The sequence below is a fragment of the Tamandua tetradactyla genome, chromosome 4 (genome assembly GCF_023851605.1).
Source record: "Tamandua tetradactyla isolate mTamTet1 chromosome 4, mTamTet1.pri, whole genome shotgun sequence".
Taxonomy (NCBI): Eukaryota; Metazoa; Chordata; class Mammalia; order Pilosa; family Myrmecophagidae; genus Tamandua; species Tamandua tetradactyla.
In genome coordinates, this window is record NC_135330.1 from 72,602,772 (window position 1) to 72,627,366 (window position 24,595).

The following is a 24,595-nucleotide window of genomic DNA, read 5'->3' on the forward strand; positions in this document are numbered from 1 at the left end:
CTTGTTGTCAGTAATGACTATGAAATTTACTTAAACCTTTCTATGATTTTCCATGTCTATATATATTCAGTCGATAATGATTACGATAAAATTCACTTTTATATTAGGAATATGTTAGTTTACAAAGTTAACATATTGCAAGACTGTACTTTGAGACAGTTGGAAGCTAATAAAGTCTGCTGCTAAGGTAATTTTTAATGATAAAGGGATTATTTTGAAACCTTTGGGGGCAGAACTGTTTAAGTGAGTCAAGTAGGAATTTTATTAAGTCTTTGCTATTTAAAAGCAAATAGGTATTGGGGTTGAAAACTTGAATGCAGCAAGAGGTTATTCCTGTGCTAGCTTTAGGTGTCTTTATTTCATGAAGATGGGTTTATTAGCTTAAGGATCTTCTCTTGGATGACAAGAAGCCTCCATTTAGTAGGAGCTTCAGGGCAGACAAAGGGGTAAACACTAGCTGGGTTTATTAAGTGGCCCCATAGGAAGTGAAAAAGACCTTCCCTAGAAAGGGGTGGGGCCTTCAGGGATGAGATATTGATGGGACACTAGACTGTCCCTGAGCTTACAAAGGAGAGTGAACGTTTTAGTTTTGACTTTATTGTCCAGTCTCACAATTAGGCAAATAGAAGTGGAGGTAAGCCCAGAGTTGCAGTTTAGGACATAGTGGCTCCAATTTTAAGAAATTAGTAATCATACCTGTCCCATTGAGTGTCACCTGGGCTCCTCTAAGTTGGTCATATGTGAAGTCAGCAGAGCCATACGTGGCCTCAGGCACCCTCAGTCTTCTTCACTGGCCTCAAGCTGGGTTTGAGGGGGCTATTCTGCCCCCACTTCGGGAGACAGTGCAGTCCCTGGGCCTGAAGCCCCTGTTGGTGGCACTTAGCAAGACCCCTGTGGATCCTGAGGTTGAGGGTTGTTTTGAGGTTTCTGGCACCCTCTCTGCCAATAGCCTTCTGTCCCAAATTAAGGCAAAGCCCTTGAGCTTGGAGCCACGATTTGGATAAACTTGAGGGGGCAGAAGTTAACAATTATTTCAGTAAGCTGAGCCTGTTTTCTGGTCTTTTGCTTACTTGCCTGCCTTCTCTTCCTCAGCCTTGTTTTGGTTGTTAAAGACAGAAAAGGCAGTTTTTAATGTCATTAGTGGGAGTTTGCTAGCCCATGGAGAGCTTTTGCTGCATTCTCTGAATGTCAGGGGCAGACTGCTGATGAAATGGGTGCTCAGCAAAATTTGTCCTTCCTGGGAATCTGGGCTTACATTAGTAACTCTAAGACTTCCGCTAGCTTCCCCTGGAATAGAGCCGAATTTTTCTTTCTCTTGAGTGCTCTCCCTTAGCTTATTACACTCAACTGGCTTGGTGGCACATCTTTCATGCCTTTTAACAAACAGATGTTTTCTCCTTTAATGGAAACTGAGTCATGGGCATAGTATAAGCTACAAGTCCCTCTTTGGTTCCTGCTTTGATAGAGAGCTATAAGTATCTGGTCATAGGGAATTTCTGAATATTTTCTCTGTCTTTTACAAACTGGAGGAAGGTATTGTAATTGAGAGTCCCATTGGAGGGCTATGCTTCCCTATCTTTTTAGTTTATATTGACTTGGCATTTCCCATTTTTTCTGGAAAAGAAAAATGGGCCCTTTTGTCCTCTTAGTTTCCTGTTTCCTGAGGGCTAAAAAGAGAGCTCGGTGTAGAAGAGAAGTTTAATATTTGGCTGCAGAGAGTTTTAATAGAAATTAAATGAAGACTGAGGGGCGGGGGTGGGGTTAGAAGAGGATCATCTAAAATATCTGCCTCCTCCCTCGAGGAAGAGTCATAAGAAAGAAGCGTCTGAGAATCCTCCTGGGCATAACACAATTTGCAAGCACCCTTTAAAGGGCTTGTCCTGATAAACGGCTATAAGAACTGTTCATGAGGAATTTCTTTTGCCACTTCCCTTTCTAAAGAGATTTAACTGTGGAATAGGGTTATAGCTGACTGCGCCATTTGTGGGCCAACACTGGCTGTCCTTTAGGCAATAGTGTGGCTAGACAGTATGCTGTATAAGCATGCACCTTTCTTAGGAAGAGAGAGAAGAAAGGCAGATTTTTCTACTGTCCTGGCCACCCAGGTTGTCACCAGCCTGCCGTTTTGAGTGCTGATCCCTCAGCTCCTATGGGACAGGTACCCCATATCTAGACCTCCCTGGGTGTCCTCGAATACCCAGGAGACAGATGGCCCAGGACCATCCCAAAGCTGCTGAGATGACCAGCTCGTTTTCCTGGGTATCTGCTCTTAACTTACTGCCTGACTTACTGCCTAGGAGAATGAAAACTCTAAGGAGGGAATCTCCCGAGTGCTAGCCCCAGGTATTACCATGATTGAGCCTAGAGAGAAAGAACATCTGGCAAGGAAAAAATTTTTTTCAGTATAGTTTTATTGAGATACACTCACATACCATACAAACCATATGAAATATACCATCACTGGCTCACAGTATCATCATGTAGTTGTGTATACATCCCCATGATCAGTTTTGAGACATTTTCATTATCCCAGAAAGGAAATTAAAATAAAAATAAATCCAAATCCTCCCATACCCCTTTTCCCTCTCCACACCACCCACCCATTAACCCATAGTATTGGTGTTAACTGTTAATGAAAGAATATTAAAATCTTACTGTTAACCATAATCCATAGTCTTCAATAGGTGCATTTTCCCCCATGTATCCATCTATTATTATTTTTTTAACATTTGTTCCCCTTATTATTTATTTATTTTTAAACCATATGTTTTACTCATCTGTCCATACCATAGATAAAAGGAACATCAGGCACCTGGCAAGGAAATTGGGCTCCTTTAAGAACATGATTTAATATGTTATTCTGGCAATCAAAGGGGTGTAGATATGGACATATTATAAGACAGAGTCAGGAGCGAGGTACCCTCTGTCCTTTGCAGCACAGATTTTAGAAAATGAAAGCAAACTTGATATTAGCACCTTCCTCATGAGAAAGGCCTACCAAGGTTTTAACCCCCCCGGAGAGCCACTGTAGGAAGGAGAAATAGTATTTCTAGCTCCAGGGGGCTGAGGACTGGAGTGCCTTGGAGATCAGGAGGGCTTATTTTAAGAACAATGAGGAGGTTATTGGCTCTCACAGGCTACGTTTATTTTAATTGGACAGCCAGTGCTTTCGCTAATTTTGCAAACCTCACTTTTACCTTTCAGGAGGAGACACTCCCATTGGAAAGTACCTAATTCTCTTGAGCCTCAAGTAGAGGTGAATCCTTAGAATGTTAAAGACACCTGTTTGGTACTAGAATCCTTAGTCCAGAATCCTGTTTTACAAAAGAAGGAATGTCTCAGAGGGCACAGAAAGCCATATAGAGGAAAAAGGAGATTCTCATGAAGGCAGGAGAGAGAACCTTGGTTGACGAGGTGAAAAGAGGAACAGATTCAGCAGGAAGGTTCTGGGTTCTCAAAAGGGAGAAAAAGAGAGAGTATGGAAAATCTTGGAGAGATGAGGAAAGACAGAGAGACAGAGACGGGGATTCGATTTGGCTCCCATTGGGCTCATGCATAACAGGAGAAACCCCCCTGAGGCCCAAAAGGGCGGTATCATCTGCCACCCTGAGCATCCTTGGATCTACCTGGAGTTGAAATGGGGCCACTGCCACTTCTGAAGATGGGGCCATAGGCTCAGGGTGAGCTGAGGTTGCATCCTGGGTGAGCTTCATTAGAGCACCTAGATTGCTAGAGAGAGTGAGACAGAGGAGAGAGAAAGAACTCGATTTGGACTTCCAATGGATTTCTGCACAATATGGGGAGAAATCCCTCGTCAAGCCCAAAGGGTGGTATCACTGGGTTGTTTTTCATACAAAAACCATTTTTAACTCTGGAAAATATATTCTAGACTTTTCTTCTTGGCTTTCAAGGCTTGATCCTAAGAATATAATTTTATTTTCCTATATTCTCCAATTTGAACATTTTCTCCTACCAGATCAGTGTAATTCCCATCCTGTGTATAATATCCGTTTACTAAGTTAATTTCCACATAGCATTGAAAATCATCTCTAGTCTCACTTTTTTTCAGAGGCCAGTGTATCATACTGGAACTTTGTGACTTATTCTATTGTCCTGTATTTTTTAAAATAATGTTTTATTGTTATTTAACTTTTTGTATTTGGCTTATCTCCTCAGAGGGATTATAAACTTCTTGATGCTAGAAGCTATACCTTTTTATGATTTATATCCTTTTCAGGACCGTGCACATAGTGGGTACACAATCATTATTTTTTGAAAGGTGCAGTAACATATTTTGTAGTTTGCTTTCTTTGTTGGTGAAATTGCTAAAGTAAACCAGTAGTTTTTGTTGACAACCAAAAGATCCAGTGACATCAGTGACTAAGAAGGGATGTTGATGACATTTTGAGAGACAAATGTGATGGATAAAATATCATTTAACAGATCTCTACTCCTCAAGAACTTTCTCCCAATATTCCTCTTTTCAGAGTCACAAGCACATCTTACTTTGTTCCTTGAAAATAGGATGGGGCCAATGGATGTTCATTTATCAGAATTTGTTGTGTAGTAGAAAGGCTACAGGCATTAGAATAAAATGTTTGGGTTCTTGTTTAGGAGCTTTTTACTGTTTCTCTTTCTGACCACACACAAACAATCCTTCTGAGCTTCCCTTTTTTTTAATCTATAAAATGGGAATTATAGTAATAATTTCCTGATAAGTACCACACTTGAATGGGGAGGAGGGATAAAGATTAAATAATATAATATAAACTAATCAGCTGGAGGATATTAATATTTTGTCTGCTTGCATGTATACTGTTAAAATACTAAGTGTTTTTATATTTTTAAAATTTCTATTAGATTTTAAGCTTTTAGGGAGACAGCTGTATCTGTTTTGTATGACATCTAGCATAGCACCTTATGAAATGCAATGTTAAACAAGCATTTGAATGATAAACTGAAGTCTAAATTAAATCAATTCTTAAAGAATGTTTGTTGTCCAGTCCAACTGCCACTATTGCTAATATTCTCATGTCTTAAAAAATAAAAACGTCTTCTTAATACTGTTTATCAAGCATCACTTCTTCATGCACTTTGAGGTTAGTGTATATATATATATATATATATATATTTATTTATTTATTTTTGCATGAGCCGGCACCAGGAATTGAACCTGGGTCTCTGGCATGACAGGTGAGAACTCTGCCTGCTGAGCCACCGTGGCCTGCCCCGGTATATTTTTGTTAAATCTAAAACCAAAAAAAAAAAGAATTGAAGGCAGTTGGAATTGCTGCTTTTAACAAGTTTCATAAGTAGGTGGTTTTCTCAATTGTAAATGACACCTAATTTATCCAGCCAACCTTTCTTTCTCATTTCCCTCTTCTTTTATCCCTCTCCTCTTTTTCTCTCTCCCTCCTTCCTTCCAACTAATTGAACACTAGCAACATGCTAAGCACTGGGAATATAAAGATGAATAAGGTACATTTCCTGTTCTCAAGGAGCTCGCTGTCTATTGGTTCTGGTCTGCACAAGGACATGAAAAATAAAAAATGGTATCTCAGTAACTCTGTTAACCTTGATGTTTCTTTAATCAGACTATTTTATCTTCCACCCTCGGGGAAGAAGTCTTCTATGTAATCTAGAAATTTTGACGACATAAAGATCAATTTTAAGGCTATAAAAAGATTTTTTGTCTCCTGTCTTCTTTACAGCATCATTTTAATATAAGAATTAATGCAGCATTACTCACTGGCTACAAATGTCAAATGAGGGGTTCTTAGAGTTTAACTAGTCTAACATTTTATTTTACTCATAGAGAAAAACTAAGACCAAAATGGAAAGTTAGGATTATTCTTTTATTGTGTATAATGCTGAGTATGATGCTGAAATATCCATTCCTATATTCATTAATCTTTTTTGGTCTCTTTTTGGGACTAACTAAGTTTTCCATATCTTAGATGTTCACATAATAAGAAGAAAATTTTCTTTGTTCTGTGAATTATCTGTTGCCCAGGCTTACACATCCTTACTCCTAATTGTTATTGGTTGTATAATGGCCTTTCTAAAATTTTCACCATTACTGGCAATTCTTTTGGTTAAAACTTGAATCTGCCAACCTCTCTTAAAATACATGATACGTATTGGAAAAGTAGCATTAAAGGACTGTTCTTTCATGATGAGAGAGAGAATGACCTGTGTTTATCCATTATTACTTTGTTTTCTCGTTTTTCCCCTACTAAATTTCTTTTGAGGTGCCTGAGGAAAAATAAGGGGTTGGTTGATTGTTGGTTTAGTTACATTTTGTTATGAAGCTTCATTATAGCTGTACAGTTCTAAATTGAATTATTGCTTTAGAAACTAATGTCAGTTCATTAATTTTTAAAAAATTTTGTTTTCAATGTTATCATGAGTTATTTATTTGCAGTTTTTTCTTGCTTTTTCTATTTGAATTTCTTTATTTTTTCTTTTTTTATTTTTGATGCTTTTGCATTATAGTCAAATGGAAACTTCCTCCTTTCATCTTTCCACTCTCTGATTTATGATAAATTTAGTTTCCTTTCGCTTGGCATTTGCTTCAGCAGGCAGCCGTCCTTCAAGTACCTCCCTGATTGATGTATAATCTTTGATATCTTCCATTAGCCTCAAGGATCACTAAGTTCAAGGCCCCTTTGGAACCTAAGGAGCCCTGCCGAGGAACTGAAGGCCTTCAGAGTCCTTGGGGTGATTGACAAGGTAATTCTTCAGTGTCTCTTCAAGAGTTCAGTCTAAATCGCTACATGCTGGCATTCTGTCTTTGAAGTTTTAGATCTTAAGGATATGAAACAAAAGGAGAAAATGACTCAAATGCATCTGTACTTGAAAATAACAAAAGCAGAAGAGAAAAGGCTTTTATCTAAGCAATTCATATAAGGTCATGCAAAATATGATTGAGTTAAAGGAGAAGGTACATATTTGTTGGTATTCAATTAAGTAAGGGGCTTAGTTTTTTAAAAGTATTATAGCAGGGTAAAGATGCACTTTGTGTTAGTTAAATTTGTGTCAGTAGATGTTCAACATGAACTGGAATAGTCAATCAAGTGATCAAATGTGGCGTTTTCCTAATGACCATTTTATTGAACACCTGCCATGTGTCAGATCCTATATTTGGCATTTTATATAAAATATATTACTTAATTTTACATGTGGTGTAGAAAAGTGATGTTTAGAATAGGTTAAGTAACTTGCCTAGATGTCACATAACTAATTCAAAACTGGAATTCAAAACTACATCTCTCTGACTCAAAAAGCTGTGATTTTTTTCCCCGATAGGTATAATCTCTGTCTCCTCACTTTTAAACAGAGAATAGAAATACTGAGCTAACTGAAATATCTCCCATTGAATACCCCTAAATTTGGTGGCATCCTAGATATGTCAAATATTAACCCTACTTGGCTTGTCAGGTAGTTTACAAATGTAATTTAAAAACCATAGATGATGTACTGTACCTTAAATACTATATTTTATGAACCACCACTACCATTCTCATTAAAAGAAAATGCCTTATTTAATATCAAGGTATAAATTAATTTAACCTCTTCCACCATTAACCATCTTTTATGATGCACCCTAATTATTCTTTTTTTTTTTTTTGGTGAAATTATTCCTTTTTAACTTAAAGTTCATTGAGTACTTCTTGTGTTGTAAGGTATGCATGTGATGCCATGCTAAAATTGAATAATATGCAGCATCTTTCAAGCAATTTAGAGAGTAATTAACAGTTTGAGGCCTCTCAAAGGGGTCATTTGGTTGGACATGTATGAAACTGTTAGTAGCTCATTAAATTTTTTTCAAATAAATTCGTGACTGAATTTTGAACTTAAAAAATTCTGTAAAGTAGCATGTTGTTATTATTTTGAGAGGGGCCGGGGGTACTGAAGAGTTCCTTTAACCATGTTTTCTCTAGTGTGTCCAGTTTGGGAAACATTCTTTTTGAGAGTAAATAGAAGCAAATAGGAATTGAGTAGTTCCTAGAATCTTTGACTTCTGTTCAGGCAGGTGTAGCTTCTTGATAAAGTGTCTACCCCCCTTCTTAGATCTGTTTTTTTTTTGACAAAGTATGACCTTTCATTGTTATGCTGTAATCTTGAGTAAGTCACCTCGAAGGCCTTGTGATGCCTGTGTCTTACAGGTTTATTCAAACAGACACTTTTGACAGTGAAAGAATTCCTAAATTCTTTGCTAAGGCATAATTAATTACTATCTTTACTCTGTTAACTTGGGAAGTGTGTTTGGTGTTTAGAAGGTGACATTTACCTGTTCTAATTAAAGATGAGGAAATACATACTTTGGAAATTAATAAACTTTGCTAATAATCTTTAAAAATTTGTAACAGATACTCTACTTTGCAAAAACATGAAAGGTAAGTTTTAAATTTTTTGAATTGGTTTTTAAGATAATTCCTTCCTGTTATGCTAAGGAATACCTAAAATTTGGGTTTTAGAAACTTGAAGTTTGGAAGAGAAATGTTGAATAAACAAAAGGCCAGGCATTTCACAAGGGACATTAATCTTGCTCCTACAGAATGCAGTTTCTCTTATTCTGTTTCATTATAGCATTTATTCTTTATGAGTTATTTTGAGTGTTATTATCTATTGAATTAGGAAAGGGAAATTTTGCTAGGATTAGAATTTTACAAAGTTTTATATCTAGAAAGTAAATAAAGCAGATTTATTGTTCATTAATATCTAGAATGTAAATTCCATGAGAACGGGACTGTGTCTTTCATGTTTACCAGCGTATTCCCAGCACTGAAATGATGCCTAGTACATAATGGGTACTCAATAAATGTTGAATGAATGGATTAAAAATTTAAAATAATTTTAAAACTGAGTATATGATGGAGGGAGTGACATCTGCTCGTGTAACGTTAAACTGCTACCATTGTACAAAGTGACTACTAGGAAGGTGTCTTTACCTTGAGGGACAGTACTTCTATAGCTGTGCCTTGGTCTAGTATTCAAAAGAAAATAAATGACATTGTGTTTTCTTGGGATTATGAAATCCTTTGCTAACATAGATGTACTATTAGAAGTTTAAACATCAGAATTCTTGGACCATAGCTAACCTGGTATGTGCATCAGAAGCAAGAATAAGACTAGTAAAGGCCCTCAAAATAATGTTATAGGAAGAAGAGCTGAAGAATGAAAGGATATTTAACCTAATAAAAATATGTGTAGTCCTCAAAAATTTGAAGAGCTTTCCTGGATAGCATGACTATATATGTTGTTCAAATCAGGACAACATATCCTTTTGAGGATAAGAGGGAATATTAATTATGCCAGCACAACAGGTACAAACCAGGATCATCTTGGGAAAACTGGGATGTGTGGATTCCCTTGGGGAAAGATAAAAAATTTCATAGGGTACAACTAGAATCAAATGAGTAAAAATTTCAGAGAACCATGTTTTGGCTCAAGATTGGAAAAACTTCTCAAGAATTAAGTTTGGCCAAAGGTAGACTAGACTCCTTCAGAGCTTGTTATTAAAGATATTCAAGTAAAGGTTGAAAGACCATTGATGGGGGAGTTAGAGAGAGAATTCAAGCGTTGGATGGTGTTGGTGATCGAACCATAGCCCTGACAAAAGGCATGCTCCGACCCAACTGCTGGTCCTGTGGGTCCTAACCCCTGGTCCTATTTATAAATAGGAACTTTGGATATGTTATTTAATTTAAGAAGACTGAAGATGGTGGGCCTTAATCCAGTATGGCTGATGTCTTATATGCAAAGGAGATTGGACACAAAAGGAGAAGCCAAGAGGAGCAACAAGAAGCTGGAAATCAACAGAACTGAAAGAGAAAGGAGAGGTGCTACCATGTACATTACCATGTGACAGAAAAGCCACGGAACCCCAAAGACTGCTAGCTAGCTAGAATATACTGATCCCAAGAGGAAGCAAGCCAGCCTTCTAAACTTTGAAACTGTGAGCCAATAAATTCCCGTTGTTAAGCCAACCCATTGTATAGTATTTGTTTTAGCAGCTGGGAAACTAAAACAGATGGATTTTTACATTAGATCATTTCTTAAGATTTCTTCTTGCCTTCAGATTCATTTACAACAGTCTTTAAACAGCAATAACCAGGGAAGATAGATATTAGTGAAGCCATGGTGGGATAAGGAAGATGTATTGCTGGTGTGTTCATGTAAGTTTATGCATGTTTGGGTGCAAGCCTGTGTGTGTGTGCAGTATGAATGTATGAGTGTGTATATGTGTGTGTGCAAGAGTTATTTATATATAGATAATTTGCAATTGAAATAGAGATCTGGATTGGTAGTTTGGAAGTGGGATGCCCAAGGGCCAGGAGACTTTCTGAGAAAGTTCACTATTGTATAACTTATCTGTAAACAGAATAAAGGAGTGTGTAGTCTAGTTAGCCATAATGTAGCAATGTCAGTTTCCTGGTTTTGATAGCATACTATAGCCATATAAAATGTCAACATTGAGATAAGCTGAGTATGCAGGACTCTGTTATTTTTGCAACTCCTGGTGAGTCTATAATTATTTCAAAATAGAAGGGTGGGTGGGCCATGGTGGCTCAGTAGGCAGAGTGTTTGCCTGCCGTGCCAGAGGACCCGGGTTTGATTCCCGGTGCCTGCCCATGTGAAAAAAAAAAAAGAAAATAGAAGGGTTCACAGAAAAAAAAAAAGAGGGTAGGAAGAACACTAGCTTGAACATCAGAGTAATAATACCAAGATTTGATCCTCTTATTGCCAGTATATCTTTTGGTTCATGTGTAGCCAGATAGTCATCCTGCATTTGGAGGTGGGTGGGTATGTATGTATGTATGTATGTATGTATGTACGTACACGTATGCTGTTTAAAAGGGAGATTATTGCATATGGTATGGCTGGACTGCCCAAATTCATTGTCATTCCTTGAAAAACAACTTAAATAGGAGGCTTTATTAACATAAGCATCAAATCTTTTGTTATGAAAGATGCCACATACTTTGTAAATCTGCCACTTTTTTTAAGTATTCTTTTTATTATGGTTATTTTTTTTTTAGTTGATATATATTATATATTCACATATCATGTAATCATCCAATCAGTGACTCACAATATCATCATATAACCTGCTACTCTTTATCAGATCAAGTGCTTTGGCATTTTATGATCAAAATAGCTTTTCAACTTTATCTAATTCTTGCCAGGCAAAATTGTTAGACTGCCTAGCCGTTGCAAAAATGTAGGATCTTCTATTTTGCAGCTGAAGTATGATTGCACAAATTCATGGAAATTATTCAAATTGAGTAGTTGAGGAAAGATTGGTACTTTTTAAAGTTCTTTATTGTGTTAACTTATGTAATAGCTATAACAGCTTCATGATTATTGCCGTTTCAAAATGACAAAAGTATGGCACAGAGAACTGAGGTCAATGGCCCAGGTGCTCACAAGCAGTACATGTTTGTGGTAGGATTCAACTCCATCTAGTGGTGAGGAGGAACTCCTTTCACTCCCTGCTGGGGTGGCATCACAGGAAGTCTAGTGGAGATTCAGGACTTTGTTCACTGTCCAGCAGTAATGAAGCCACCTCCATGTGATGTCAGTGGCTCAGTTATATGGCACCCCTGTCCTTTCCAACTAAGGGGTGGTATCAGTAGAGGCCTGAATGCCCACTCCCACCCATCAGTAATGAAGAGTCCTCAATTCCTTCCCCCAAGTGTCAATAAACATCAAGTGGAGAGCTTGAGGTTTCACCCTCATCTGGGAGTAATGAGCCAGCACTCCTAGTGTCATCAGAACAGAACTGATCAAATAAAACATTTCAATTAGATCTAGAATATCATAACATGATATGAGGTTTCTATTGAAAATCAGTCTTTATACCAAGAACCAGAAAGATTTCAATGCACATGAATATAAATGAAACAGATATTAGAATTATCTGACAAGGATTTTAAAGCAGCCGTCATTAGAGCGTTTCAACTAACTATTGCAAACATGCATGAAACAAATGAAAAAATATTAAACCTTAGTGAAAAAAAAAATAGAAAGTCTCCCATCAAAGAAATAGGAGATACGAAGAAAAACCAGGTAGAAATTTTCAAACTGGAAAATATAATAAAAAAGGAAAACAAAACAATACAAAACTTGGGCTCAGCAACAGAATGGATAGCACAGAGGAAATCAGTGAACCTGTAGAATAATAGAATCACACAGTCTGAGCAGTAGAGAAACACAAACTGAAAAGAAAAGCAAACAGAACATCAGGAACCCATGGGACTCAAAAGATTTAGCATTCATGTCATTGGATTTCCAGAAAAAGAGAAATAGGGTATATTTGGAGAAATAAAGACTGATATAAACCTACAGATTCAATAAGCTGAGTGATTCCCAAACTGGGTAAACCCAAAGAAATCCATGGCAAGGCATATCACAGTCAAACTTCTGAAATCAAAAGACGAAGAATCTTGAAAGCAGTATGAGAGAAACAGCTTTTTCCCACAGGGGAAATCAATTTGAATTGCAGTCTATTTCTCATCAGAAACCGTGGAGGCCAGACCATTGCAGTTTTTCAGTGCTGAAAGAAAAGCAACATCAATCCAGAATTTTATATTCAGTGAAAATATCCTTCTGGAATGAAGGGGATTTGAGGCATTCTTAGGTGGAAAACACTAAGATAATTTGTTCTTGGTAAATTTACCCTAAAAGAATAGCTAAAGGCAGTTCCTTGAACGAAAAGGAAATAACAAAACCAAGGAATCTTGAAACATTAGGAAGAAATGAAAATGGGAAGAGTATAATATGGGCAAATACAAAACACTTTCCTTTTCCTCTTGAATTTTCTAAATTATGTTTTATGATTGAAGCAAAAAATTGTAACACTGTGATCTAGTTCTAAATGTATGTGGGAGAAATATTTACACTCTAAATGGAGAGAGTAAAGGGGCATAGAGGGAGGTAACATTTTTGCAGTGCACCTGAAATGGTAAAATGACGACACCAGTAGACTGTGAGAAGTTATGTATATATAATGTAGCTAGAGCAACCACTGAAAATGCTATACTAAGTGATGTACTCAAAGACACTATAGATAAACCAAAATGGAGTTCTAAAAAATGTTCAAATAACCTAAAAGAGGCAGGAAAAAAGAAAACAGAGAAATGAAAAACACAGAAAACAAACAACAAAAAAAGTAATATGGAAGACTTAAGCCCTAACATATCAATAATTACATTAAATGTAAGTGGTCTAAATACGCAATTAATAGAGACTGGCAGAGTGGCTTAAAAACATGACCCAACTTTATGATGACAGTAAGAAATTTATTTTGAATATAATGGTGAAGATAGGTTAAAAATAAATTTATGAAAGATGATATGTCATGTAAACATTAAGCAAAGGAAAACAGGACTGGCTAAATAATATTAGATAAAATAGGCTTTGGAGCAACAAAAATTACCAGAGACAGAGAGGTATATTATATAATGATAAAAATGTTAATCCACCAAGAAGACATAGCAATAGTAAATGTGAATATACCAAACATCAGAACTGTACAATGAATCAAAAACTAATAGAACTGAAAGGTGAAATAGACAAATCTACAATGATTGGGACTTCAACACTCTCTTTCAATGTTTGATAGAGCAATTAGATAGAAAATCATGAAATACATACAACTGAATGGAAGTGAAAGCACAGCATAGCAGAATTTGTGGAATGCAACTAAAGTAATTTGAGAAGTTCATGCTCTAAATGCTTATATTAAAAAAGAGGAAAGTTTCAAATGAATAATTTAAATTCCCACTTACGGAAAGTTGAAAAAAACAATGAAACCAAAGCAAGCTGAGGGAATAAAGTAAGAAAGATAATAAATAAAAAATAAATGAAATTGCAGGTAAAATCCATAGAGTAGTCAATGAAACAAACTGTCTCTTTGAAAATACCAATAAAATAAACAAATTGCTAGCAAAACTTGACAAAGAAAAAAATAAGACACAAATTGCCAGTGCCAGGAATGAAGCAGGAATATTATTGGAGATCCTCCAGGCATCAGAAGTTTAACAAAGAAATATTATGAACAACTTTACACAAATAAATGTGTCACCTTATGTGAAATTGACCAATTTTGAAAAGTGCAAACTACCACAACTTATCCCAAATAAAAATAGATAATTTGAATAGCCTTGTACCTATAAAGGGAATTAAATTTACAACTTAAAAAAATTCTGAAATGAAATCTTTAGCCTGAGTGGTTTTACTGGAGAAGTCTACCAAACTTATAAAGAATTGATACCAATTCTATACATACTCTTCTAGAAAATAAAAGGGGGAATAATTCTCAATTCATTTTATGAGGCCAGTATTACCCTGATACAAAAATCAGACAAAAGTAGTATTAAAAAAGAAAAAAGAATAGTATCACTTATGAATATAGATGTAAAACCCTCAAAAAATTTTAGCAAATAGAAATCTGCAATATCTAAAGCAATTTATATACCATGACAGAAGAGATTTGATTCCAGAGATGTAAGCCTGGTTCAGTGTTTGGTTCAATGGTACAGTGAGTGATCTACCATATTAACAGGCTAAAGAAGAAAAGTGACGTGATGATATCAATTGATATAGAAAAAGCATTTAAATAATTCAACATCAATTCATGCTAAAACCTCTCTGTTACTAGGAATAGAGGGGAACTTCCTCAACTTGGTCAATAATATCTACAAAAATGTATGGGCAATATCATACTTAAAGGTGTATGGTATATGACAATGCTTTCTTCCTAAGATAAGTAGCAAAATATACTCTCAGCACTGCTTTTTTTTTTTGGCTTGCCATATGAAAACTTTAAAAGGTTAGTTTGCTTTTATTCACTCATTTTTTTAAAACTTTTTTTTATTGTGAAAATAGCATGTATACAAAAAAAAGTAATAAATTTCCAAGTACATTTTAACAAGTAGTTATATGACAGATTTTAAAGTTTGGTATGGGTTACAAGGCCACAATTTTTCATTTTTTCTTCTAGCTGCTCCAAGTCACTGGAGACCAAAAGAAATATCAATATATTGACTCAGCAGTCATAGTAATTTGTTAAATCCTATTTTCTCTATTGTATTCTTCCTTCTCTTTTTTCTTCTTTTTTGTAAAAAATAACATGTACAAAAAAGCAATAAATTTCAAAGTACATTGCAGCAGTTAGTTGTAGAACAGATTTCAGAGTTTAGTATGGATTACAATTCCACAATTTTAGGTTTTTGCTTCTAGCTGCTCTAAGAAACTGAAGACTAAAAGAAATATCTGCACTCATACTCATTTGTTAAACCTACCCTCCTCTGTATAACTCCACCATCACCTTTCTTTCATTCTTTAAGGGTATTTGGGCTATGGCCATTCTAACTTTTTAATGTTGGAAGGGGCTATTGATAATATGGGATGGGGATACAACTAGTTGATGTTCTGGCGAGGCTGGCCCCTCTGCACTTCAGGACTTGTCTGGTCCAGGGACCAATCTGGAGATTGTGGGTTTCTGAAAAGTTATACTAGTATATGGAACCTTTGTAGAATCTTATATAGTGCCCTAGGTGTTCTTTAGGATTGGCTGGAATGGTTTTGGTTGGGGTTTGGCAAGTTATGATAGTAGCAATGTCTAACAGAAACTTGTGTAAGAGTGACCTTCAGAGTGGCCTTGTGACTCTGTTTGAATTTTCTCAGCCACTGATACCTTATTTGTTACACTCCCCCCCTCCCCCACTTTTTGGTCAGGATGTCATTGTTGATCCCATGGTGCCAGGGCCAGACTCATCCCTGGGGGTCATCTCCCACACCACCAGGGAGACTTTCGTCCCTGGGTGTCATGTATCATGTTGGGAGAGAACAATGATTTTACTTGCAGAGTTGGGTTTAGAGAGAGAGGGGCCACATCTGAGCAACAAAAGAGGCCCTCCCGAGGTGACTCTTAAGTATGCTTATAGGTAGGCTTAGCTTCTCTGCTACATACATAATCTCAGCACTGCTATTTATTGTAGCACTGGACAGCAGTATAAGGCAAGAAGAGGGGAAAAAAAAGGAATATAAGTTAGAAAAGAAGAAAAACTATCCCTATGTGAAAGTGACATGATGATCTCTGTATAAAATTCTATCTAAAACTCCTAGTACTAAATAGAAATACAAACAGAAATCCTAGTACTAATAAGGGAATTCAGCAAGGTTGCAAGATAAAAGTTCAGCATACAAAAATCTGTTGTATTTCTATATATTAACTGTGAGCACATGGAAACTGGAATTTAAAATACAATGCTACTTACAATTTCTCCAAAAATATTAAACTACATAGATGTAAGCATAACAAAACATGTATGGGACTTTTAGGCTGTAAAATCAAAATGCTGTTGAAAGAAATAAAATATTTATCTAAATCAATAGAGAGACATACTGTGTTCACAGATTGAAATACCTAACAGAAAAGATATAGAATTCTCCCCAAATTTATGTACAGATTTAACACAATTCCTATCTAACTTTCAGCAGATTTTTTGTAGATATAGACTAGATTTTCCTAAAATTTATATGGAAAGGCATAGCAATTGTTCTGTTGCTGTGGACAGGAGCCAGTGGTACATGAACCTCATTTGTTGATGATTACATCTGCAGTCGGCTAGGAGGTGTACCTGCTGCAGTGAATGACGTTTGACTTAATTGGCTGGTGCCTAAACGAGAGAGCACAATGTAGCACAGCCCAAGCAGCTCAGCATACCTCATCTCAGGACTCGCAGCTCAGCTCAGCCCAGGCCTTTGGAGATGCAGAAAGAAATCACCCTGGGGAAAGTTGTTGGAACCCAGAGGCCTGGAGAGAAGGCCAGAAGAGACCATCCTGTGTCTTCCATGTAAGAAAGAACCTCAGTTGAAAGTTAGCTGTCTTTCCTCTGAAGAACTAACAAAATAAATCCCCTTTTATTAAAAGCCAGTCCGTCTCTGGTGTGTTGCATTCCAGCAGCTAGCAAACTAGAACAGATTTGGTACCAGGAGTGGGGTGCTGCTGTGGTTTGCAAATATCAGATATGTTGGAACAGTTTTTTGGATGGCTAAGGGAAGGATTTTGGATGAACTGTGAAGAGAATGATGGAGAACTCCTTGAGTGCTTGAAGAGACTGTTGGTGTAAACGTAATCACTGCCAATCTGGACAAAGGGAGACACAGAAGGGACAAATTGGAGTTTGCAGAGTAAGAACCATGGAAGCTCAGGTCTGAAGCCAAGAAACCTCTGCCAGGAGAGTGGACCCCCCATATACATGGAGAGGGTAAGTTTGCCCTGAGGGCAGAGGATGAATCTCCCATCTCATTGCAGTGGAAGGGTTGTGCCGCCTCAGGCCTTGGAAAAGGTATAGCATGCTCCTTGGGGACTGGGGAGAGCCTGGCTGCCACCACATGGAGGGGTTGAGCATGTGCCCCAGAAATGGCAGAGAGCCTAGGGGTTGCCCTGATGGCTAGAGAGAGTGGAGCCGAGAAAAAGGTAGTCTTCTCAATGTTCCCCAAGGTTGATTTGGAAAGAGGTGGGCCACTGCATAGGCCCTTAGAAAGGGTGGGCTGCCGCTTTCTAAAGCCAAAAGATAATGACTTTCAGACTTTGAAATCCAATCGTGTTTGCCCTGCAGGTTTTCCTTCCAATTTCTCCCTGTGGATCCTGTGACTGTCTCTCCTTTGTATATTGGCTGTTACTACAAAGTTGGTAGAATGAGGGAAAGTGTTGTGTGATGGAATACTTCTGTATTTTGATTATGCCTTTGGTAAGATGACAGAACTATATGCTCTTTGTACTGCTGTTGATTTCCTGGTTTTTATATTGTACCATAATTATATAAGATGCGACCATTGGGGGAAATTTGGGTGAAGGGTATACTGTTTGCTAGTACTGTCTGCAACTTCATGTGAATCTATAATTATTTAAAAACAAAATGTTTTAAGTAATTGCAGCATGTTTATTTATTTGTCTAACTTATTTGTATTATCCTATGTATCTTAACACTGTCCCTTCCTTCTTCCTGACTTCATTACTTCCTTCATCTGTCTGTCTGTGTATCTGTCTTTATTCCTAAGTTCATTCTCTGAAAGTACTGTGTTAATTTTGAAACTAATGATAAAGTAGATAAAGATTACTAATAATTGCTACAATTCTTAGTAGCACTGATTATTACAACAAAAGTCAACTAATCCAACATGGTTGCAGTTTTTTCTCTTGCTACCTTTAAGAAATTACCTCTATAATATTACTTATAGTAAATGTATAGGACTTTATTATACATATAACAGTGCCTTCCTGTGCAAAACAAAAAAACAAAAAACAAAAAAAGCTAACCTATTTCTGCTATATTGCATTCCAGTAGCATTAACAAACCAAAACAAGATATCTCATCAACATAGTGTATTTTAGTATCATTATTCCTTAAACTTACTTTTTTAACCAGTGGTCCTTTATTAGTATAAATTAATATACAAATAATTACATCCTTGAACACAATAGTCAAAACCCCTACAGTGGCTAATGGAGTTTAGCTGAGTGATTAACTTATTGAATGCCTGAGTCAGGATCTAATTTGATACTTACTAACTATAATATATTGCTTGCTTTATAAACACTTTGATGCTTTCAAACTATGCCATTTTAAAGGCAAAAATATTTAAATATTGATTATACTTATTGATTATAAGCTTAAATATTGCAATATACAAATTACCATCTTTAATATATGACCCTCCGAAATTCTATGGGCACCCAGTGGAAAATGCTATTTTAAATTATTCTGTTTAATGGTCTCATACTATTCTGCCATATACTGTAATTTATTTAATCAGATTCCTATTGTTTAATTAGTGATCTAATTAGGTTAATTAGATTGTTTTCCTTCTTTGTCAGTGATGAAGATTCTTAAGATAAATCATCTTCTACTATGACTTCCTTAGAATATTTTCTCTTTTTCTTGTGTTTTTTTCTGTATGTCTTTATACACCTAGTTCTCTGTGTTCAAATGAGGTTAGAATGATGTTAACTAAATTATACTGACTTGGTAGTTCATACTTGCATAAAAGTAAATCCACATTATCTTTCTTCCCCGTCCTAAAAGTATTTCTGAAAGTTTCTGACATCCTCACATGTGTAATAAGGTGAATCTGCACCTACTTGTAGCTCCTATTCTGCTGGTTTTCGCATCCTCCAGAAGTTATGGAGCCTCTCTTACCCATCCATATCCCCTTCTTTACCACTCAGAAATGCTGTGGAGGGGTTCTGTCATTAGAGGGCCCAGACTTTATTTCCTTATGTTCTCATTTGCTGCTTCAGGGTCTGTGAACTCCTCTTTCCTCATAGAGCCCTTAAAATACATATTGCCAAAAAGCCTTTCAGAGAGGTCCAGTGGTTTATATTCCAATTGATAGTTTTTAAAATGCTTGTTTCCTGGAACTTTCAACAATAGTATTATCTCTCCTTACCTTTTTTAATTTGGCAGATAAATAATAGTAACCCATTGTTAATTTTTGATTACTAATAAAGTTGAATATTTTTCATATATAAGCCATGTGGGTTTCTTCTTATGAAGTATCTATTTATTAAGGATTTTAAAAAATGTCAATAAATATTGTAAATATTTTATTTTGTTTTTTGTTGGCAGAGATGTTTTGGTTTGTTTTGACTTTACAGAAATGGGGAAAAATATATGTATGTATGTTCATTAGTTTTTTTATTTTAAATGATTTCTTTTTGGGGGGTATCTTGTTTGAAATTATTCTCTATCCTAAGATTTAAAAATAGACCTCTATATTTCTGCAGTGTCATTGCCATGAACAGGGAGATACCACATTTCTCCTACCAGAAACATGCCATGATGAGAAAGCTTTTGCTGAAAAATGTTTGTATATTTTTTATTTAACTCTTTATTTATAGTTATTTTGGTATTTGCACAGGTGACATCTGTTTTAATTTTCTAAGTTGATCAAGCAAATACCAATGCAATGGTTCAGCTTAAACAGTAGGAATATATTTGCTTAAGGTTTTGAGGCTAAAAGAAATTCCAAATCAAGGTGTCATCAGGGTGGTGCTTTCTCCCCAAAGACCAGTGTTCTGGTCCTAACTGCTGGTGACCCTTGGCTCTTCTATCACATAGCAGGGCACATGGTGTCATCTCCTGGTCTGCCCTTTTCTTCTGGGTTCCGTCTCTGTCCAGCCTCTTACTTTCTGTGACTTTTCCTCTCTCTGACTGAATTTTCTTCTGTTGTAAAGGACTCTACTGAAAGGATTAAGACTATCCTGCTTGAGGTAGGACACACCTGAACTGAAGTAGCTTCATCAGAAGGTGCTATTTATAATGGATAGGTTCACACCCTCCAGAATGAATTAAATTTAAAAACATGTTTTTCTGGGGTACATATAGTTTCAAACCACCACAGCATCTAAGTTTGTTTTTCTTCAGAGAGTTAACCTTTTGCTCCAATTTTCCACTCATTTGAGATGACACCTTAATGTCTACTATTATTGGCCTTTCTCTGGACTTTTTATCCTGAATCATTATATGTTCCTGTGCCAGTGCCATGCTGGTTTGCCTTCTTTTTTTTTTTTTTTTTTTAACTTTTTTTATTGTATATTATAACATATACACAAAGCAAAGGAAAAAAAAAGCAATAGTTTTCACAGCACCCTTCAACAAGTTGTTAAAGGATAGATCCGAGTTTGTCATGGGCTACCATACCATCATCTCAGATTTTTCCTTCAAGTTGCTCCAGAACATTGGAGGCTAGAAGGAATAACTATTTTTTTATTATCACAATAAATTTTTTCCCTCTTTTTTATGAAAAACAACATGCATAGAAAAAGGTAATAAATTTCAAAGCACAGTGAGACAATTAGTTGCAGAACAGATTTCAGAGTTTGGTATGGGTTACAATTCCACAATTTTAGGCTCTTCTAGCTGCTCTAAGATACTGGAGACTAAAAGAAATATCAATATAATGATTTAACAGTCATATGTATTTATTAAACCATACCTTCTCTGTGTAACTCCACCATCACGTTTGGTCTTTCTCTCACTCTTAAAGGGTATTTAGGCTATGCCCATTCTGACTTTATCATGTTGAAGGGACTATTAATAATATGGGGTAGGGGGATGGAACTAACTGATATTCTGGAGAGCCTGGCTCCTCTAGGTTTCAGTACTTATCTGGTCCAGGGACCCATCTAGAGGTTGTAGGTTTCTGGAAAGTTACTCTAGGGCACAGAACCTTTGTAGAATCTTATATGTTACCCTAGGTGTTCTTTAGGATAGGCTGGAATGGTTTTGCTTGGGGTTTGGCAAGTTATGGTAGTTAGCAATGTCTAACTGAAGCTTGTGTAAGAGTGACCTCCAGAGTAGCCTCTTAACTCTATTTGAACTCTCTCAGCCACTTTTTTTTGTTACACTTCTTGTTACGTTTTGGTCAGGATGGCATTGTTGATCCCATGGTGTTAGGTTAGGGCCAAATTCGGCCCTGGGAGTCATCTCTCAGGCTGTTAGGGAGACTTTCACCCCTAAATATCGTATCCCAGGTCGTGGGGAGAGTGCCATGCTGTTTTAAATCACTGAATTGTTTGGATACACTATTCAAGCATCAACCTAAACATCACATTGTTCAAAGGTTTTTCCTGATGCTCCCATGTCTGCATTAGATACCCTTCTTTGTTTCAGTTGCGCCTTTATTTCCCTTTCAATAGCACTTAACACTGTTTTAAATTGCCCTGTTCCCAGTGTTAAAGTTTAAAGTCCTGGAGGCCAGAGACCATATCTGGCTTGGTTCTTCCTTTTTGTCCATGTCTGTTTCAGTGCCTATACATAGCAGGCACTCAATAAATATATGTTGATTGATTTGTTGAATTTTAATACGTGATGGTGGTAGGAGGACAGGCCCCTCTCCATCAGTTTGCCTTTGTATTTTGTGTATCGTGTTAAATTTTTTTCTATCTTCTCACTCTATTTTTTTTACCCACGGGTTTTGCCTTTAGTGTTGTTAGGTGAGTTCCTTTTTTTTTTTTATTAATTAAAAAAAAATTAACTAACACAACATTTAGAAATCATTCCATTCTACATATGCAATCAGTAATTCTTAACATCATCACATAGATGCATGATCATCATTTCTTAGTACATTTGCATCGATTTAGGAAAAGAACTAGCAAAACAACAGAAAAAGATATAGAATGTTAATATAGAGAAAAAAATAAAAATAATAATAATAGTAAAAAAAAAAGAAAAGGAAAAAGAAAAAAAAGACAAACAAACAGACAGACCAAAAAAAAAAACACCTACAGCTCAGATGCAGCTTCATTCAGTGTTTTAACATGATTACTTTACATGTAAAGTAATCATGTTAAAACAAAATACATAGGTATTATTGTGCTGTCCATTTTTGAGTTTTTGAATCTAGTCCTGTTGCACAGTCTGTATCCCTTCAGCTCCAATTACCCATTATCTTACCCTGTTTCTAACTCCTGCTGGACTCTGTTACCAATGACATATTCCAAGTTTATTCTCGAATGTCCGTTCACATCAGTGGGACCATACAGTATTTGTCCTTTAGTTTTTAGCTAGACTCACTCAGCATAATGTTCTCTAGGTCCATCCATGTTATTACATGCCTCATAAGTTTATTCTGTCTTGAAGCTGCATAATATTCCATTGTATGTATATACCACAGTTTGTTTAGCCACTTGTCTGTTGAAGGACATTTTGGCTGTTTCCATCTCTTTGCAATTGTAAATAACGCTGCTATAAACATTGGTGTGCAAATGTCCGTTTGTGTCTTTGCCCTTAAGTCCTTTGAGTAGATACCCAGCAATGGTATTGCTGGGTCGTATGGCAATTCTATATTCAGCTTTTTGAGGAACCGCCAAACTGCCTTCCACAGTGGTTGCACCATTTGACATTCCCACCAACAGTGGATAAGTGTGCCTCTTTCTCCGCATCCTCTCCAGCACTTGTCATTTTCTGTTTTGTTGATAATGGCCATTCTGGTGGGTGTGAGATGATATCTCATTGTGGTTTTGATTTGCATTTCTCTAATGGCCAGGGACATTGAGCATCTCTTCATGTGCCTTTTGGCCATTTGTATTTCCTCCTCTGAGAGGTGTCTATTCAAGTCTTTTTCCCATTTTGTAATTGGGTTGGCTGTCTTTTTGTTGTTGAGTTGGACAATCTCTTTATAAATTCTGTATACTAGACCTTTATCTGATATGTCATTTCTAAATATTGTCTCCCATTGTGTAGGCTGTCTTTCTACTTTCTTGATGAAGTTCTTTGATGCACAAAAGTGTTTAATTTTGAGGAGCTCCCATTTATTTATTTCCTTCTTCAGTGCTCTTGCTTTAGGTTTAAGGTCCATAAATCCGCCGCCAATTGTAAGTTTCATAAGATATCTCCCTACATTTTCCTCTAACTGTTTTATGGTCTTAGACCTAATGTTTAGATCTTTGATCCACTTTGAGTTAACTTTTGTATAGGGTGTGAGATACGGGTCTTCTTTCATTCTTTTGCATATGGATATCCAGTTCTCTAGGCATCATTTATTGAAGAGACTGTTCTGTCCCAGGTGAGTTGGCTTGACTGCCTTATCAAAGATCAAATGTCCATAGATGAGAGGGTCTATATCTGAGCACTCTATTTGATTCTATTGGTCGATATATCTATCTTTATGCCAATACTATGCTGCTTTGACCACTGTGGCTTCATAATATGCCTTAAAGTCCGGCATCGCTAGACCTCCAGCTTCGTTTTTTTTCCTCAAGATGTTTTTAGCAATTCGGGGCACCTTGCCCTTCCAGATAAATTTGCTTATTGGTTTTTCTATTTCTGAAAAATAAGTTGTTGGGATTTTGATTGGTATTGCATTGAATCTGTAAATCAATTTAGGTAGGATTGACATCTTAACTATATTTAGTCTTCCAATCCGTGAACACGATATGCCCTTCCATCTATTTAGGTCTTCTGTGATTTCTTTTAGCAGTTTTTTGTAGTTTTCTTTATATAGGTTTTTTGTCTCTTTAGTTAAATTTATTCCTAGGTATTTTATTCTTTTAGTTGCAATTGTAAATGGGATTCGTTTCTTGATTTCCCCCTCAGCTTGTTCATTGCTAGTGTATAGAAATGCTACAGATTTTTGAATGTTGATCTTGTAACCTGCTACTTTGCTGTACTCATTTATTAGCTCTAGTAGTTTTGTTGTGGATTTTTCCGGGTTTTCGACGTATAGTATCATATTGTCTGCAAACAGTGATAGTTTTGCTTCTTCCTTTCCAATTTTGATGCCTTGTATTTCTTTTTCTTGTCTAATTGCTCTGGCTAGAACCTCCAACACGATGTTGAATAATAGTGGTGATAATGGACATCCTTGTCTTGTTCCTGATCTTAGGGGGAAAGTTTTCAATTTTTCCCCATTGAGGATGATATTAACTGTGGGTTTTTCATATATTCCCTCTATCATTTTAAGGAAGTTCCCTTGTATTCCTATCTTTTGAAGTGTTTTCAACAGGAAAGGATGTTGAATCTTGTCAAATGCCTTCTCTGCATCAATTGAGGTGATCATGTGATTTTTCTGC

General features: G+C 36.4%; 1 protein-coding gene across 5 annotated transcripts in view; it reads left to right on the forward strand.

Moving 5' to 3' along the window:
- The window catches only part of RPS6KC1 (ribosomal protein S6 kinase C1), a 306,592-nt gene that overhangs the window by 192,457 nt on the left and 89,540 nt on the right, over positions 1–24,595 (forward strand). For 4 of the 5 annotated variants that reach the window (XM_077157789.1, XM_077157793.1, XM_077157791.1 and 1 more), the window contains one exon: positions 6,640–6,732. The exons of the other annotated variant lie outside the window; for it this stretch is intronic. In XM_077157789.1, the coding sequence (XP_077013904.1) occupies positions 6,640–6,732 (93 nt within the window). The remainder of the gene's footprint in view (positions 1–6,639; positions 6,733–24,595) is intronic. 5 annotated transcript variants of the gene reach the window in all.